This window comes from Centruroides vittatus, unplaced genomic scaffold (genome assembly GCF_030686945.1).
Source record: "Centruroides vittatus isolate TY-2023 unplaced genomic scaffold, ASM3068694v2 contig_1450, whole genome shotgun sequence".
In the NCBI taxonomy this organism is placed as follows: Eukaryota; Metazoa; Arthropoda; class Arachnida; order Scorpiones; family Buthidae; genus Centruroides; species Centruroides vittatus.
This window is the reverse complement of record NW_027120902.1, coordinates 246,955-265,077: the sequence shown is the minus strand read 5'-3', so window position 1 is coordinate 265,077 and position 18,123 is coordinate 246,955. Positions and strand designations below refer to the sequence as shown.

The 18,123-nt window shown below is 28.2% G+C and overlaps 1 protein-coding gene across 1 annotated transcript in view; it reads right to left on the bottom strand.

Moving 5' to 3' along the window:
• The window catches only part of LOC136968346 (uncharacterized), an 80,739-nt gene that overhangs the window by 37,237 nt on the left and 25,379 nt on the right, over positions 1–18,123 (bottom strand). Inside the window, 1 exon segment of the mRNA XM_067262349.1 lies at positions 8,041–8,182. Coding sequence (XP_067118450.1) covers positions 8,041–8,118 — 78 coding nt within the window. The 5' untranslated portion in view covers positions 8,119–8,182.

Genomic DNA, 18,123 nt, shown 5'->3' with positions numbered 1-18,123 from the left:
TTTCCACATATTTCTGCTACCTGAAACAAAAAACAAATATATCGAAACAGCTAAATCTCTACTACTTACCTTAATTTAGATTAAGATATAGAGAAATTACGAAAAGAAATTATGAAGAATAAACAAGTTTAAAGGCTAACCTTTGCTGTATAATTACTTAAAACACGTAAAGTTTCTTTATAGATCAAGCTTTAAAACACATTATTCCATCTCACGTCACGTTAGATTTAAGAAGAAAAAAAAAGTCAACGGATGGTTCAAACAAATATCTTGTAATAAGAAGGATAAACTTATAAAATATCTTTGTTAAACCATCTCGTGCTGTAAACTCTATTATGAGACGAAATGAGAGGAGGTTTTCACAATGGATAGCACTTACAAAAGGCGGCGACAATGTGACAAAAGATTTCTAAGAAAAGACTACAAGAAACTAGAAACTACCTACAAGAGAAAGCAATTCTCTATTTACTTCTACGTATTTTCATTTTAATAGATCTCCATCCCAAGACCGTTAATTATCTAAATAATTAAACATTTAATGAAGATCAAATAAGGGGAAAAAATTTTTATATTTCCTAAATTAGCTGGAATTTAATTTTGTAATTGCTTTGAAATTGTACAATGAATGATGAGTTTGGAAAATAATAAATCTGTAAAATAACACGTTTTATTTTGAATTTTTCGATGTTAAACTATTATTACTTTTTAAAAATATTTTCTAATAAAGAGAATATTAAGTAGTGAAAACATGGTGGAAAGTAGCGAGTATATTATGTTTAAATCGATAAAAATTACTGTTAAATTCGTGTAACATTTAAAAAAAGAGAAGAATATTTAAAAAAATAAATTCTAAATTAAAAACTTTAGTAAATTTCCTCCGAAAAGAATAGATGTTTAATTTAAGAAAAGACTGAAGAATAAAATAAGAATCGTTTATCACAATAATAGCATTTACTGTTAAGGATGCTCTTAGTTATAAAAAATTTATATGGTGTTAGCAATAGCAAAGTATCAAAGCCAGTGAAGAGTTAGCAGCCTACTAATCAAAAAATTCTAATTAAGTTTTCGGATAAAAGCAATTAATTGCATCTGCAGAAGGTATTGAAGTAGGAACAATCACATACGATTCAACTTCAATGCTCTCTGATTAGACGTGTCGAAGACTAATTACTTTCTGGAAAGAATAATCAGTATAAAATTTAAATAAGATGTAGCATTAAAAATATACATTAAATATTATACGGTATTGTTATTAAGTTTATGAATTTTGATTTTATTTCTTCATTACTCATTGCTGTCAGACTTCGAAGATTCGCAGAGAAGTATGATTTACAGGCGTAACAAATGAAAGCTTTTTTTTCCATTTTTATTTAAATGTTGTTTACACGATTTTTACTGTTTTAGAATATTAATAACATTATTCGATAGAAAAATAAGCATTTTAATTTTTAATAAAGAATAAAGATACGTAAAATATTAATAAATTATTATTTATTCTCGTTTAAGAGTTAGTTAATGCAATTTGAACGATTTTAATGACTCGAATGCAATTGTTATTTTTCTCTTTGTTTTATTGTGTGTTATTATTCGATTGTGATAAATCCTTTCATACATTACTCCTTCATAGTACGATTTTTCTGTTAGGGAAAAAATAAAAGGAAAATCTTTTTAGTCTAGTAGAAAAAATACATCATATATCGTCAATGTTTATCTAACTTAGTTTAGATATAGGATAAACTAAAGACAAATATTTTATTCATGTGATGGAAGTTTCGTATCACAAAAAATCCATAGATAAAACATTGAAAATAAAGAGAGTTACTACTGCATACAGGAATATCCTATTATCATTTGATTACAGTTTTAAATTGAAATAAGTTTATTATAGATACATTTTCATAAAATTGAATAAAAGCGATAGATAAATTTTGAATTAAATAAAAAAACATTTTTTTAAAATTTTTACATCGTCCTTATGACGTAAAATATTAGATATTTAAAAATATTTAATTATTTTTAGCTGGAGATAGAAAATTCAAAATAATTTATCTAAAAACAATTTACTAAATTAAACTTACCAATCATGTAAAATGTGATGTTTTTTTCCTCTAAAGTATTTAAGGAATAATTTTATCTTAAATAAAATTAAAATCAATTATTATATTCTCCCCCCTTTACTTATTTAGAAATGGAAGTTAATATTATATTTAATTTTCTAACAGGAGAAAGAGAATGCATATAAAAGCATCCGTGATTTTTCTTAGTAGCAATGCACGTAGACTAGTAAAACATTTATAAAAAGAGAGATTTTCTTTCCAGCCAAAATGCCTTATCCAAATTGTCCAGAGCAAATCGTGACTGACCAACTTGCTAGACTTCAATTCGTGACTCTAATACCTGAAACGTGGAGAAATATTGGTCTTACATGTCATGTATCCAGCACTAACTCTACTAGATAGATAGAAATAGTGTAGGAAGCACTTTAAGTAAAAATAAAGAATGGATCAAGCGAGCAACTGGATATTCTTTCTTCTATCGACTCGTTTTATTTTCAAACTCATCCAATCACAAATAATTTTAGAGGTTCTCCAATAGCCGAAACTTTTAATAATGACTCGGAACATAATTTATTTAATGCACACTAGATGAGGAAAAAATGCAATGGCGCTTGAAGAATGAGGTGCTGCCAGCTTTATGAATAAAACAGTGTGTCAGTGCTTTTATTTATCCTACAAGGGGAGATTTACCCCATGTGGATCTTCCCTCGACTGTCACGTGATGAAATATGACTAAAGCTACTGCAACCTCTTCCCCGAAAATGCCTTTGATTACTGTTCTTTCTTCCTCGCTGTCGTCTTCTAGGTGGCTTCCCACACCATGTCGCGATGATACCTGGCTTCATCAATCAAATTTTGACAGATCCAAACATAATAAAATATTTACAACTTTCCATGACGTCATAAAAGCAAATGTAATATACATAAACATAAGAATGTAACAAAATGCAATAAATTTTCTCGTATTGATTGCCGTCGTGTTCATCCTCCATCCTGCCAAGAAATACTAGAGGATGATGGGAAGAAAGAAGCTTATGAGAGGAACTAAGTGAACAAGTGAAGTTGCAGTAGAATACATCTAATCTGGAAAGGGATTTAAAGCATCCTGATTTAATTATCCATCGAAGCACAGAAATATCCAAAGAATAAAACACTTATTGCCATATTCCACTTGAGAAAAAATATTTGAGTTTAGAAATTTGAAAAAAAATTTGTACTTGTGATTAAAATATATCTTTTCTCTTATATAATAATTCACAAGTTTTTCCACCGATTTCGTTGCGGAATAACATGAAAATACTTGTCATTTTTCCTTCCTCTAATGTATTTTCAGAATTTATTTCCAAGGAAGAATTTTATTCTTATCTTGAAAAAATAAGCTCGTGGCCTGTACAATGTTTATCCAAAAGAAAGAAAAAAATCGTTTATATTTCTATAGGAGAAATATATTTAAGAATAAGATCTATTTCTCTCGATAATTTTCATCATATTTTACCTTATATATGATAATATATTTACCGTAATTGATAGCATGGAATGCCATCTAATAGTTATGCTTGGAAAATCTTATAGAGGATGAGTCGACTTGTCAAAATTTTAAATTTTCCAAGCACATTTTGAAGATGATTTTATAGTCAAACGCAGGATTTTTAATTAGAGAAGCGCAGCTTGCAGAGTGGCGTCCAATCCATCAAAGTACGAAGACGTCTTACCCAATTTAGATTCAACTCCTGCATAATCTCTTCCTGCTCCCATTCCGTTACCATAACAACACATTGTCCTACTTCCATTGCTCTTTCATTGTTTATCGCCCACGTGATTTCTAAATGAATTTAATTACGGAGCAAAGTTATATAGAATAATTCAAATCAACGATTAAAAATTAAAAATTGTTACATAAAGCACACTATATATATATATATATATATATATATATATATAGTTACATTTCTTTCAAAATTATGACTGAGAAAATCATGTTAAAGCTCATAATTTCTCGTTAAATTATAAAAATTTATATATAAATTTTAGTATGATTGGGAATTATAACCGTCACAGGTCCTGTATATTTTTATGTGACTTTTCTAGATTGTCTTAACTTCCCGGTTGCCATAGTTACAAGCTGATGCGGATGGAGGAATGGATGCTGTGGTCGGATGTTGTCATGGTTACAACTGAAAGCACGTGCCTGACTCACCATCTCGTCAGTCATCTGTGCGAATTGTGAAAACAATATTAGACAGAATTTGCTTCCGTTGCTTAGAAACATCACGAAAACTGCGATTTGTTGTTCAGATGCCAATTGGTGGAAAAAGCCTTTCGTTTCCATCTAATCACTTTTTATTTTTAAACAGGAAAAAAAAAGTACATTTTTACTTATTATTTTCAAATATTTTTAACCATTTTATTCATTATTTATCGATAAAAAAAATAATATTAAATGGCTTAATGTAAGTTGCGTGTTAATTCACCTTCATTCTCTCGTATCTCTCCGTTCATCCGGATGAATCAATGTGGCAAATTTTAATTATCACCCCCGACTGCGAATAAAAAAAAGTATATATATATATAAAAATAGGCTAAAGTAATTTTTAAAGTTTCTAGAGGCGAAGTCGTAAAAACCATCTATTATTAACTTCGCTATAACCTTTTTTTTTCTTTTTTGTAAATTTTATTTTTATTATTATTATTCTTTTTTTCCTTCAGAACAATAAATTTGAAGGTATAAAATACAGTGTAAAATTTTTTTTTCTTTCTCTATCCTTTATAAATAACGTCACACGATACTTTGGCGAATTTCCAAGTTATATATACACTGTACATAGTGTATATATTATTGAAAAAAGCATAAATAAAAGAATATTAAGGAGAAGCAACTTTTTACATATATGCTGCAGGTTTGATATATGTTGTTGCTACAAGACGTTTTTATCTCAGGATTACTGTCGTATTTCATTTTAAAACTGTCCTTTCTATTTAATTTTGAAGAAATTTTGATGTTTAGTGTTTGTTAGAATTCGTTTTTTTTAAGGTAATTGCTATCTTCGTTTTTTTTTCCTCGAGAAAAAAAATATATCGTGTAAAATTCTGTGGAGTAATCCGAGTGGCAAGTTTTTGGAAAATTGTAAAACTTTTAGAAATAAAATTCGATTTTAATATTTTAGAAAATGGAAATATATATATATATATATATATATATAGTGAGTGTGTATATATGTGTTGTGTGTGTGTGTGTGTGTGTGTGTGTGTGTGTGGTGTTTAAGAAAGGAAATTTTGGTTTAAAAATATTTTTAAATCTTAGAAAAAATTCGATTAAAATCATCGTAAACAATAAATGATATATTTTTCATATAGAAAATTATATTTAAATTGGCTGAAAAATGAAAATTTAATGGCATTTTCTAAGCAATAAATGATCATTTTTATTAAATTTTATCATTATTCATTCCAGAATCGAAAAAAGAAAGTAAAATTTCATTTTAAAGAAGAATAAATTTCATATTCATCAAAATAAAAACACAAATTTCATCCATTTTTATGAGGAAATTCATAATAATTTAATTTTTATTTAATAAGAAAATATTAAAATTTCATTATTATTATTATTCTAAATTTTATCATTTTGTGAAATTCTTCTGTTATTAATTCATGTATTTATCTCGAAATTCTTCATTATTTCTTCTAGTAAGAAGAACATTAATATTTAACTAATTGTCTATGAATTAAGAAATTTAATATAAATTATAATTTTAAAACTATAACTGTATAAATATTTATTTTTAACCCACTTTTAAGTTAAAAAATAAATAAAATAATTATTTTGGATAGTAAAATTCATCAGAGTAGGCCTAAATTTTTAATTATTACAAGGGGCGAAAGTAATGATAAAATACTTATGAATATTAAATTTATTAATTAGAATATTAAATAATATAATTTACAAATATTACAAAATTCGAATAATTTGTAACAGGAATATAAAAGCAAAGCTTTCATCTACACCTGCAACTTGCAATAACCATTAATTATATGCAGTGGAGACCTTACAAAATTATCAGTAGTGTTATCTTTTATTCTTCATTTATCTCACTTTTCTAATTATAATAAACCATCCAATTATAAAATAATTATCAAAAAGTGACATTAACTAATTGACACGAGTTTCCCACCTTCAAAAACTCGGCTAAACTTACTAAACGTTAGAGTTTATCTTGAATTTTTACTCGTTTAAAATATATAATATTAAGATACGTAAATTTCGAGATTTAAGTAAATTAACTTATAAGTTTAGCATCAATTGGAGTTGGAAAAAGGAATAATCTCTTATTTACAGAGGGAGAGACAAACAGACAGACTCTGGTAGTTACAGGAGTAACTGGGAGAGACTTTAGTTGATTATTTTTGTAAGTAGAAGAGACATTTTTACAATAATAACAAAGAAAAGTCCATCTAAATGGACTTTTATTCTTGTAAAAAGTTCACTCTAGTAACTAGGAGAAACGTTTTTGGATTATTCCCGTAACTAAGGTAGACTTTCTTGAATTATTCCTATAAAAAGCATCTCTAGTTACTCTTGTAAGTAGGAGAGACTTCTTTTAACTACATTGTACTGTACTTTACTAAATTATACTAGAAGAAATCTCTAGTTACTCTTGTAAGTCGAAGAGATTTTTTTTATGAAATTTTCGTAATTCTACAATATTTCGGAACAACGACAGGAGGAAAACGGATAGGATGACGTCTAACTATGACGTATCATGACAATATATCATCCTAGAATCTGGATAATCGTTTGAGTTTTATGTATTATATCAGAGAAAATCGAAACCCAGTTCGGTACTTTCGAAAGAAAAGAAGAAGCAGGAAGAAAAAAATCTGTAAAAATCTATAACCTATTTTATTTTATTGCATTCTTTTTTTTTTAGAATAAATGCGTAAAAACATACGTTATTTTTATGTATGATGTTTGTACAGGTGTATACTGTATAAATATAAGCTTAAATAAAAACTGTTCTCGTAAGAAAACAGGAATATAAAAATAATCTGAGCGTGATACAAGCCTAGATTTTTATATTCTGATCTTTCAGAAGAAGATAAACAAGTAAAAAAATTTTTAAATATATATATATTTTTCTATACGTAGAAAGAAATATTTGAAAAAATTCTTATGGAAGGTTGAATGGATAAATATGGACAGGTAAATGGATAAAATGCGAGTTGCTTAAATCAATTTTTAATACCGGATTTTCTTCACAAAAAAAATATGGCGGAAAACAGGTTTTAAATTCGAATTAATTAATTAATTAATCCCTAATCTAAATTCTAGTTACCTAGAGTTAATAATGGAGGAGTTATAAATATTTGACTACATTTTCGCGGCGGGATGACGTCACAAGGCAACGTAATTCCTAATTGTTGAATGTGGGTCAAGTCACAAGAGAAAAAGTCATTATTCAGAAAGGTTTTCCACCTTTAAAACTACATCTTCATTCAGGGCAAGTGTTTTTTTTAATACTCTCCCAGAAAATGTCCTCTCGTAAATTTAGCGCCATCTATAGGCGATAGATGGAAGCTGGTGACGTAATTTTTTTCCACCCTCCTCTTCGTGTTTTCTTGGAAATTTTCAAAAACCTTCACGCTAGATGGCGTTTTCTGCTTTCGAACGGCTATTAAACTAATCGATAATAACGTGAAATAAGTCAACGACTTGTGCCTTATTCTGGCTGATTTCGTCAATTATATCGTGCCCATTAACCGAATTGGGGAATCGGTTACGCAGTTTCGCTAAGCGTAACGCGTTTTCTCAACTTTCCACTCAGTTACTACGTTCAAGAAAAAAAATGCCATTAAAGCGTGGAGGATATCAAGCGCCGGCGGAAGATCGCGTATAACCCGCGGGGAAAAACGATTTCCGACGTAAATCGGGGTGTAAAACGTGTTTAAAAAACACGAGATGAGGAGGAGAAGATAGCAACATACTTACCTTGGCCGACGGAGAACACACTAACATGCCATTCTTGGCCATCGCTGATTGGTCAACGGCTACAGCTACTGACGTCATTGTCCCGTCCTACCACTGCATCCGGAAGTGATGTCACCGCTGTGCTCCTGTCATGCAGCTCCCTCTGTAGGCATTAACAGCAAGTTGTAAATTATTAAAAACCACTAAATAAACATAATTTAATTTATAATCGTTGTAGACGCCTTTATGTTAATTTAATTCGTCTATAAATAACTTAAATGAGAGCGTTTATGTATAAATCTAACATTTAAGACAATAATATATATATATATAATTTCTTTTTCTATAAGTATGAGGCCAGCTGGAACAATTCTTGAACAGAAGCTTATTCTCTTTGTGTTTTAGAAAAATAATAAAATCTATTTTCTAGACTTTTCTTTATAGATTTTTTAAATAGATTTCTACATGGAAAAACGGCGATTTATAGCGGAAATTGCGTCGTTTCTAACGCTGTTTCATTAAGAAAAAAATTCATCTTTGTTCGAGGATTCTTCACACAAAGAAGATGCGTTAGAATTCAATAGAGTTTCCTCATCTATCAAGATGTTCGAATATAGAGATATATTCTTATTCTATACCCATCTAGTCCCAGAAATTTCATCTTGTTCTAATCTGATCTCCATAAGAAGGATTTCTCTCAAGGATCTCCCCTCAATGAAATATTGCAGTCGATACTCTTATTGACTTATACGTGAATAAAATCGGGTTTTGACGTCATAAGAGCTTACTTAATCCGATATTAAATTTAAATAATTAAATTTACATCCCGTTCCACGCTTATTATCCGACTAGAAGCTTTGTAAAGTTATTGAGAGGGAAAAAAAACTCGAGTTGTGAAATTAATTTTATTTCCAGATAATTAATGTTTCGAGGGAGAACTCTGTTCAGGCGTAATGTGTATAAAAAAATATATATAATTGTTGCTATTAAAATTATTTTATTTTTTTTTAATTTTAGAAAGTTTCAAATTAGTTAAAACACTCCAAAAGAAAATTTGTCATTAATTAAAATAATTAAAAGGGGATTTTTTAATGATACAATTAAAGTAATTTTTCTGCTAATTGCTTTACTTTCACCCGTTTTCAAAGATATTTGACGCCTTTAAATGCATTTAATTAGATTTTTGGACTAATAGTTATGACTTTTTATCCCTTGACTTTCTTTCTACTTAATTTGATAACGATTATATCATTAGAGAAAAATCTCTTTAAGAGATTAAAGATATACACACACAGACACGCAGACGCATCCTGTTGTATTAATTTTTTTGTGATTATTTTGAAAGATATTCAACAGAAACTGGGAATATTTTAAAAGGAAAAGTCGAAATAACGTATTTCTGAAGTAAAGGTGATAAGATTTCAGCACACAGAAATGAGATTTTAGAAGCTGAATAGAAGAAACGAATTGTTAGAAAAGGGAAAAAAATAAGTTTTTTTACGATAAAAATATGGATTTTAAGCGTTAAAAAAATGTAATTTTTAAGCTAAGATAATGAGAAAATGAAGAATTACAATGTTTAAATTTGTATGAAATTGAAAAACAATTTATAATTAAAAATTTTTATTTTAAAAATATTTAATAAAACTAAGAGAATATTTCAATTAATAAATAAAAATGCTTAAATATATAATTTCAATATTTGTACTAATTTCTAGCCTTAACAAGTATGCAATTTAACATGAAAAATGATGTCTTAGTTAACATCATTCATATCACTCTCTTATCTTAGAAAATGATCAAATTTAGAGAAGAAAATTACATAGAACAAATGTAAAATATCGTGTTTTCCTTATAAAATCAATAAGAAAATTATATATAATCTGTACGTTTTTAAAACAGCTTAGCGGCATATTACCACTATCTGCGCGGGATTTCATTTACATAATGTGACTACAAATATTTATTTTAAAAAAATCGAATCGCTTCCCCCCTTACACAACTTTCTTCAGGATGCGAAGCGATGCATTTGACAACAAAGATTTCAATAGCTTCCGTTTCCGGTATTGTATATTTTCGGGAGGGGGGTTAAAATCAATAAAATGTCATCGCGTAAAAATAAAGTTTTAATATCAAAATAATATTCTTACGTTATCACGTTTTATAATTACCATAGACGCATTAAACTACCCTTAGATTGGCGCGTGCGTTATTTATAATTATGCAAAATAATGGGTCTATTCGTCTGATTGGAGAGTGAGCATTTTTTTTATAATATATATATATATATACATATATAAGTTAATCTGACGTCACCTTTTCAATTTTACAATGAAAAATTCTAAGAGATGACATGAAATTTACGTAAAAATTTGCGATATCTTAACAAATCCACACACTCCTAAGGTGCACGCCAGACACGTGCCTAGGGGGTCGAGTCTCGTACGCTTCAATATTGGAAAGAATAAAGCAATTATATATTAGAATTTATAAATATATTTTTATAGTTACAATTATACGTTATTACTTTATGATGCTGTAAAATTATGTAGAGGGAGCCCCCAATTATGTGTGCCTAGGACCACGGAGTCAATCCGCCATTGCTAAGGTGCATTCGTTTTATCTAAATAATACACATTTTACGTCATATTGACGTCATTAGAAAATGGTAAGGATGACGTCAAATTCTTGTAATACCATACATTATTTGGATGCACCTCTTACATTTATCCTAAAGAATCTCAAAGGATGTTTTATAATTATTATATTAGCGTAAGTATTAAAAATAAACAAACATTTATCGCGTTAAATGACGGCATTATCAATATAGAAATAGAAAAATATTTTATAAAAATAATCCATCATCAAAAAGTTCTCTCGCTAGATGGCAGCATGCAGCATCGGCAGAAGCGCCCCCTTAAATTCAAATTTAAAAGTAAAGGAAAATTTGCATGCGAAACGGCTACAAATGTTAATCTTTTAGCTTTAGTAATTAGTTAATTAAACGAGTCTATCTTTAATAAAAATGGCGAATGTTTGTATCAATGGATAAGTTGGAAAAGAGGCGATTTACTTCTCAGTAATAAAAAGTGAAACCGGAGTGTTAAAAGCGTCGCCTTTAGTCGTAAAAACCCTACCAACTGTTTCTTTTTTCTCGACTTTCTTTTTTTAGTCCGGGTTTGACGAGACGCTTGAGAGTTTCTTTAATCTCAAAGCGTCTTTACGAGTTCAAATTTCAACAAGTGACGCTATTTTTTTATATATTAAAAAAATAATGCTTCACGTCTAGAGAAACGTATTTATCAAAGAGAAAATTAAATTTCTAACGTCACTTTATTCGTCTACAATCATCAAACCTTGCGTTAATCAACAACAGATGGCGCCACCATGTGGTTTTTCGGCATTTTCGTCCCCCGTAACGTAATAAATATTTATAATAAAAAAATATTCATTTTAAAAATATAATTTTGTAATTATTTAGATTAAAATATTCGTCATTTTTATTAAAAATATATATATATATACATGTTTAAATGAATATTGAGTTATCCAACATCCGATGGGTTAATATTACAATTAAAATTTATATGAATTTTTAAAGGGATTTTAATAATTCTTATCAAAGTTATTCCGTGAGCAAATCCTTCTGCAAATAATTCACTGGATAATAGTGAAACCCAACTATTCCCCGATAGCAACAGTGGTAATTGAGGAAATCCTCTAGAGACTATCCTAGTAGATTCGGAGGTATCCTCTGTTGACTAAAGACATATATTAGGCTTGATATCGAGAATTAAAGCCGAATGAACATACCTCTGGTATGACAAAACAATATAAAACTTTAAAAATTAAAAAAAACGTTACTGAGAAAGCTTCGAAAAACCCCTTCGAATTTAAGATATTCTAATATTTAAATTCAGTTGTAAACTAATACTAGTATATAATTTTAAAATATTTTAAGTAATACAACGAGGATATATCTATATCCTCGGGGATGTGAATTTTAAATATCAAACATTTCAAAAAGCTAGAAATAATATTAAAATTTCAAATTTAATTAAGTTAAATATAAATATGCACATCTTGATGACAACATTAATATTTGGAATTAAAAATTAGGTTAGATATTTATATATTAAACAGGCTCGGAACTGAAGAGAAAATTAAACCTTTCGTTGATGTTTCTTCTTTAAATAATAGAATTTTAGTTTTTTTTTTTTTTTTTAAATACCCCTTAAATTTAAATATACTTTGTAATGCATACAAGTGTACACAGCTACATAAACCATGTAAATACACTGTATAGTATTGATTGTACAGTTTATATCTATGGGTATATTGAAATTACATTGAAATATTATGCTGATAATCATAAAATAAGAGGAAAAATAAGCTTAAAAATATTCAAACGTAAATGTATATACACTAACTACAAATTGAAAATATACTGTATATATTTAACATAATAAAAACATATTTTAAATTCAATTTGAGCATTTCAGATTGTGCAAAAATCAGAGCTTAACGACTTCTTAATTGACTTTATACTTTGCACTTGGGCGGAGTTCGATAGATTCTTTTATCGATTATCATATGGAGGTAGAGGAACTTGGTCATTGATTAGAGGTTTGGGCGGAGAATGCTCTTCTACTATTGATCTTCCTCAAATTGATTAAATTAGAGATGCAATCGTGATTTGGCGTCATTGGCCAATCTATACTTTATTAATGTATCTTTGCGGAGGTTTAATGGTCTTATTAAATGTTATAAAGATTGGGCGGAGGCTATTACCTCTTTAAGGGAATTATTAAACACACAATCAGCTTATGTCAACCGGCAGCTAGAAAATAACTCTATGACGACTGAAAAAAATAATTAATTAATTTAAAAATAGCCTAGAATTGTGATAAAATAAATAATAAAATTCAGTAGAATTTCCTCTTAACCCTATCGCTTCACAGAATCAAAGAAAACAGATTAAAAAAGTAATTAAATCGCGGACTAAGAATTAAAAAAAAGTAAAAGGTATATGCTGGGTTAAGCTTGAGGCGTAATACTTTCTTTATATCGAAGGAAACTAATTAAACTCACTACCACAAACTGAATTTAATGAGTTTTAAAATATCCTCAAATTGTTTTCTATATTCTACTTTATAATCACTTGGAAGTAGAAACACTGCGGTTTATTTCTTTAAATATAGATTTTTTTTTTCTTTCCTTAAAAAATACTGGGAAAAACTTATAAAGTATTGAATACTTTAACAAGATTACTCTTATATTATAATTTCATTTTGAATGAAAGAAAATAGTAATAATTTCAAAATTAAAAAATTATTTCTTCGTCTCTGAGTGAGATTTTCTATCCTTGAAAATATCTTAAATTGAATATAAGAACATCTTTGATCAACTTTTCAAAAATGAAATAAGATTTCTGGGATGGAGGAGATAAAGATAAGAAATAAGGAAAGAAGTTTTCAGAATATATATATTTTTTTCTTCTGATTTGATTCTAAAGATTTTGATAGAAGTCTTTAGAATGAAAGATGCTCGAGTTACAAGTGAAAAACTCCTAATGTAAAATAGAGATATTTTGGTGAATTTAAATGTAAAATTTGGAATATTCATGATTTTTTCATGCAGATGAACGTTGAAATTTATATTTTAATAATAAATCTTAAGTTTCCAGTTCAAAGAGAAAATGTGGAATAATTTTGTTAATTTGTATGCATTCTGAGACACTTTTAACTCATTTTAATAAAAAAGAAAACCTGAGATATATTAGCAAACGCATTTGAAAATCGATGATTTTTGGAAAAGTTTTAAATATTTAAAAAAATTTAGGTAATAAATTTTGATAAATTTCAAGCGATGAAAAACTTTTTAAATGTATTTTCTTAAAGACAATTTCGTATCTAATTTCGAAAGTCTAGCAAAATCGTGTAGCTGAAGCAGAGAAGTTTGCAGGAATATCCGTCAGAGATCCTTAGAGTTACTTCTGCTTGACACATCGTTAGTCACTGTCCGCTCTGTTGACGATCATCTCCATTTGTCTTAATAGATCCTAAATTCATGTGGTGACGTCATTACACCAATGACAAAGTTTTTCTTCTATTAATAGCTCCTAACCCAATGACCTTACCCATTTTGAACATAAGGAATTTCTCATATTTATACATTTTTGAGCATGACAAACGATTCTGATCACTTTATGTCAGTTAGGAATGTTATTTAAAGATGAATAACTCTTTTACAAACTGCTCGACAAAGCAAGTAAACTTTATAACTTTACAAGCTCCTCAGATACTTCGTGCTGAAATGAGTTTTCCCTACTTTTTCTATATTTATAACTAGTTTAAAAATTTATACAATCGATACTTGATACTGGGTAGAGTAGGAGAATTTTTTTTAATTTAATTAAAATACTCACATGCACGTTTTACGACTGAGAAGAAATTTTAGAAAGTCTGACAAAAATTCATCTCACGCAGCCTCTGCGGAAGATCTAATTGTAAATAAATTATCAGCTAATCCCATTGAAACAACAAACTGACTAGAATTCAAATTAAACAGATCAAATACTTAGAAAACGAAGTAGATGTCTGGAGAAAGATAACATTCGTCTTAAGATATACTCTATTGAACAGACAAGAGAATAGCTTCCAGATATATCTAGCATGCAATTTACATATATTAATAATCTCTCGATTTTTAAATTACTAAAATAAACAATATACAATCTAATTTTAGTGTTTCGGGGTGGATTTAACCCGTTTCGAAATTGTAAAAAAGGCAAGAAACAATACTAAACGTCCTGCCCCTGTACATCTGTCTTCTTTGCAGGACATCGATGTTATGCTAATGAGAACACATTACAGGAAAAAGCGCGGATCAATATTGGTATAACGACCCCAGGCATACATTTGTCATACTGATAATTAACTATATGATAATGTATGTTTGCCTGCGGGTATAAACTGAATTCAGCAACATAATTATTAAAGAAATTTTCACTAAACATTTCAACGTACACTATCAGTTAGTTTGAATTACAAATTGGGCTATTATTTATTCCTTTTCCCCCCGATTTTTTAAGAAAAATTTGAAAAAAATCGATTAAATATTTAGTGTAGAAAAAAAATTGCGAATTTGTTACGGAAAAAATAAAGTTTTATCGCTTCTAATGCCATTTTAATATAAGCAAGATAGAGTTTAGTTACGTTATCATAAATCAAACTGTACATAAAAGGATTTCTCGCCGATATAAAATAAATTCGAATAAAATTATAAGAACAGAAAAGAGAGAGACACGATGCTAGGAAATAAGAGTATTTATAAGTGTATCAAGAGTGAAGAGGCAAAGTTTTCCCAAGACGTATGACAATCCAGTAGAGATATATTCGCTCCATATGACACATTCAGATGACGTAGTTGTAGCTTCATCTTTTTACTGCTTCCATTCTCTTTCTTTTTCCTACCAGATGTTGGGAGAAAAACATTGACGATTTATATGGCATAGGTTTCTACCTAAACTCGCAACCCAGCTCTACTAAGTGACGTTTATTACAACAGTAAAACTAAGTTTCCCAACGAAAATGATTTCTTCCAATACGAAAGTACAGAAATTGGCTTGTGTGCTTATATTTTGTCCCTCACGTATCTAAAAAACTGTATTTTTTCACGTATGGTTTATTCAAAATACTTACAAAAATTTTGATATCTCACGTATTTTTCGTATAAAGTATCCCAGTTGAGAGATAATAGTTTCGATAACGAATAACCATATATTTTAAAGGATAATTCAATTAAAAATAGCTTTAATGATCAATTAACAGTGGGCATATATCGGAAAACCGGTGGTATATCCGAATATTTGGTAACTATACAGTAGAGAAGCGAGAATATCATTTCGTTGACGATAAGAGTCGTCTGGGAAAATGGTGCAGTTTGTCACAAAAACAGAACCGAGATAAGAAAAGCGAAAATGCATTCCCCAAACTATTTCTATCCTAGATGATATTTCACTTATAAATGTGCAAGAAACACAATAATTTCGAAATTTTTTTCCCTTTTCTTCTCCTCTGATAGCACTTACAGCTATTAGTGTAAACCTTGCCTTTATCGTCTCTTCTACTTGCTTAAAATCTGCATTTTAAAAATCCTAATCATATTATAAAACGTAATTTTGACTAAAACAAGAACATCCTCTAATAACTGTTTTTAAAAATTCCACTGAACAAACTATATTAAATTTAAGAAAATTCTAATTAGCAGTTCTGGACGAGTTCCAGAAGATATAATGATATAAATCGGTCGTTGCAGAGATGTTAAACAGAGCTTCATAATTAATATAGATCTTTGAGAGTACTTCAGAATTAATTCTGATCTTTGATATGTTAAGGAGTGCTTCAGTCTTTGACATGTTAAACAAAACTTTATTAATGATTTTTTTTCTTTACAAATAAAAATTTAAATACATGCAAACACGTGTAGTTTCAGGCTTATAAGAGCTTTAATACATTTCAGAAAAACCGCAGATGCTTTAAAATAAGCTCTAACCAGAAAAATTCATCAGATTAGAAACTTTATCCAGAATTAAATCGAATTTTTGATGCAAAAGTTTTCTAATTATATTCTAGAAGGCTCAATAAAGCCTTGTAGAAGGCATATTAACATTTATAAAGTGTTCGAAGTGTTATAAAATTCAACGATTAGCAACAATCGAGAAGACAAGGAGAACTTAACTACTAACGAATCAAAATTCAGAATAAGGAAAAGAAAAAAATCTAAATATCAAGTAGTTAATTAGAAAATTTACTTTATAATTAAAATATATAGAGAAGGAAAAAATGTGCTGCTTCATTAGAAATTAAAAAAAAACAACAGAAAGTTAAAACAAGAGTATGGAAGAATAAACGTAGCACATCCTCCTTCAATCCAAAAAAGGTCATTGGACTTTCTGAAGAGGGAATGACCGCTATAAGAAGAAACTATAGAGAGTTGCGACTGAGTTATGTCGTCATTAAAATTAATACAATGTGAATAAATAAATGTAATTAAGTTGCGACTTACCGAAGTACGAGAAGAGTAAAAGTGGTAGCAGAACGTGTGTCCGTGAGGCATCGAATGGCGCGCCTTACATAAATCCCGCCAGGTGGCGACTAGGTTTAAGAGGGCTTTAAGACTATTTGTTTTGACGCCACACTAAAATGCTACCACAGAAACATTTCTTGTTTAAGATAATCTCCAAGAGAAAAAAAAAATCTGCTTTTTCCCCGGATAAAAAAAATGACGATAATAGATTTTAAATTAAGAACGGGATTTAATATATTTTAATCCTTCAATTTTCTTTCGTTATCAAATTAATGAAGCTAAAACTGTATAAAAAATGATTTAGAAACGAATAAATTTTTATTTTCCTTCAAAAAAAGAAATAATAATAATAATAATAACTTTACAATGTTAATGCGGATTTACTTAATCTCTTTGAAAAGTTAGAAAGAATATGATTAGTTAATTATCTTAATTATAAAATTGATTAAAATTTAGAAGTAAATCCTTCTAATTTATTTAATATTTACTACATGAAATAAATAAATTGAATTTATAAATCACGACGGCGTTATTATTTATGTATATAAAATATTAAAAATTGAATAAATAAAATTTCCTTAAATTTATGTAATTATTTTAAAAAATCAACATAAAATTTAATAAAAAAAAACGAATTTTAATTTTATAAAAATGTGTAAAAATAACTTAATTTTCATAGGTTTTTTTTTACTTATTTTAGAATTATAAATATATTTACGAATAAAATTATTAAATACTTTTATTAGAGTATAAAACCTAATTATATAAAAATATCAATTAAAATACGAAAATAATAAAAAAAGCAAGTTAAAAATTATAAAATTCAATTTATTAAACAGTAAAAATCTTTATAAACTAGAAACGTGTTGATTATTTTATTTTATTTTTTAAGTTTATAAATTTTATTCTAAAAATAACCGCCAAATTTCTACGCTTTCAAAGATTTTTCTTCTTAATCTTTCTTATAAAATACAAAAAGAAAGTAGACCGTCGATATATATATATATAAGAAGG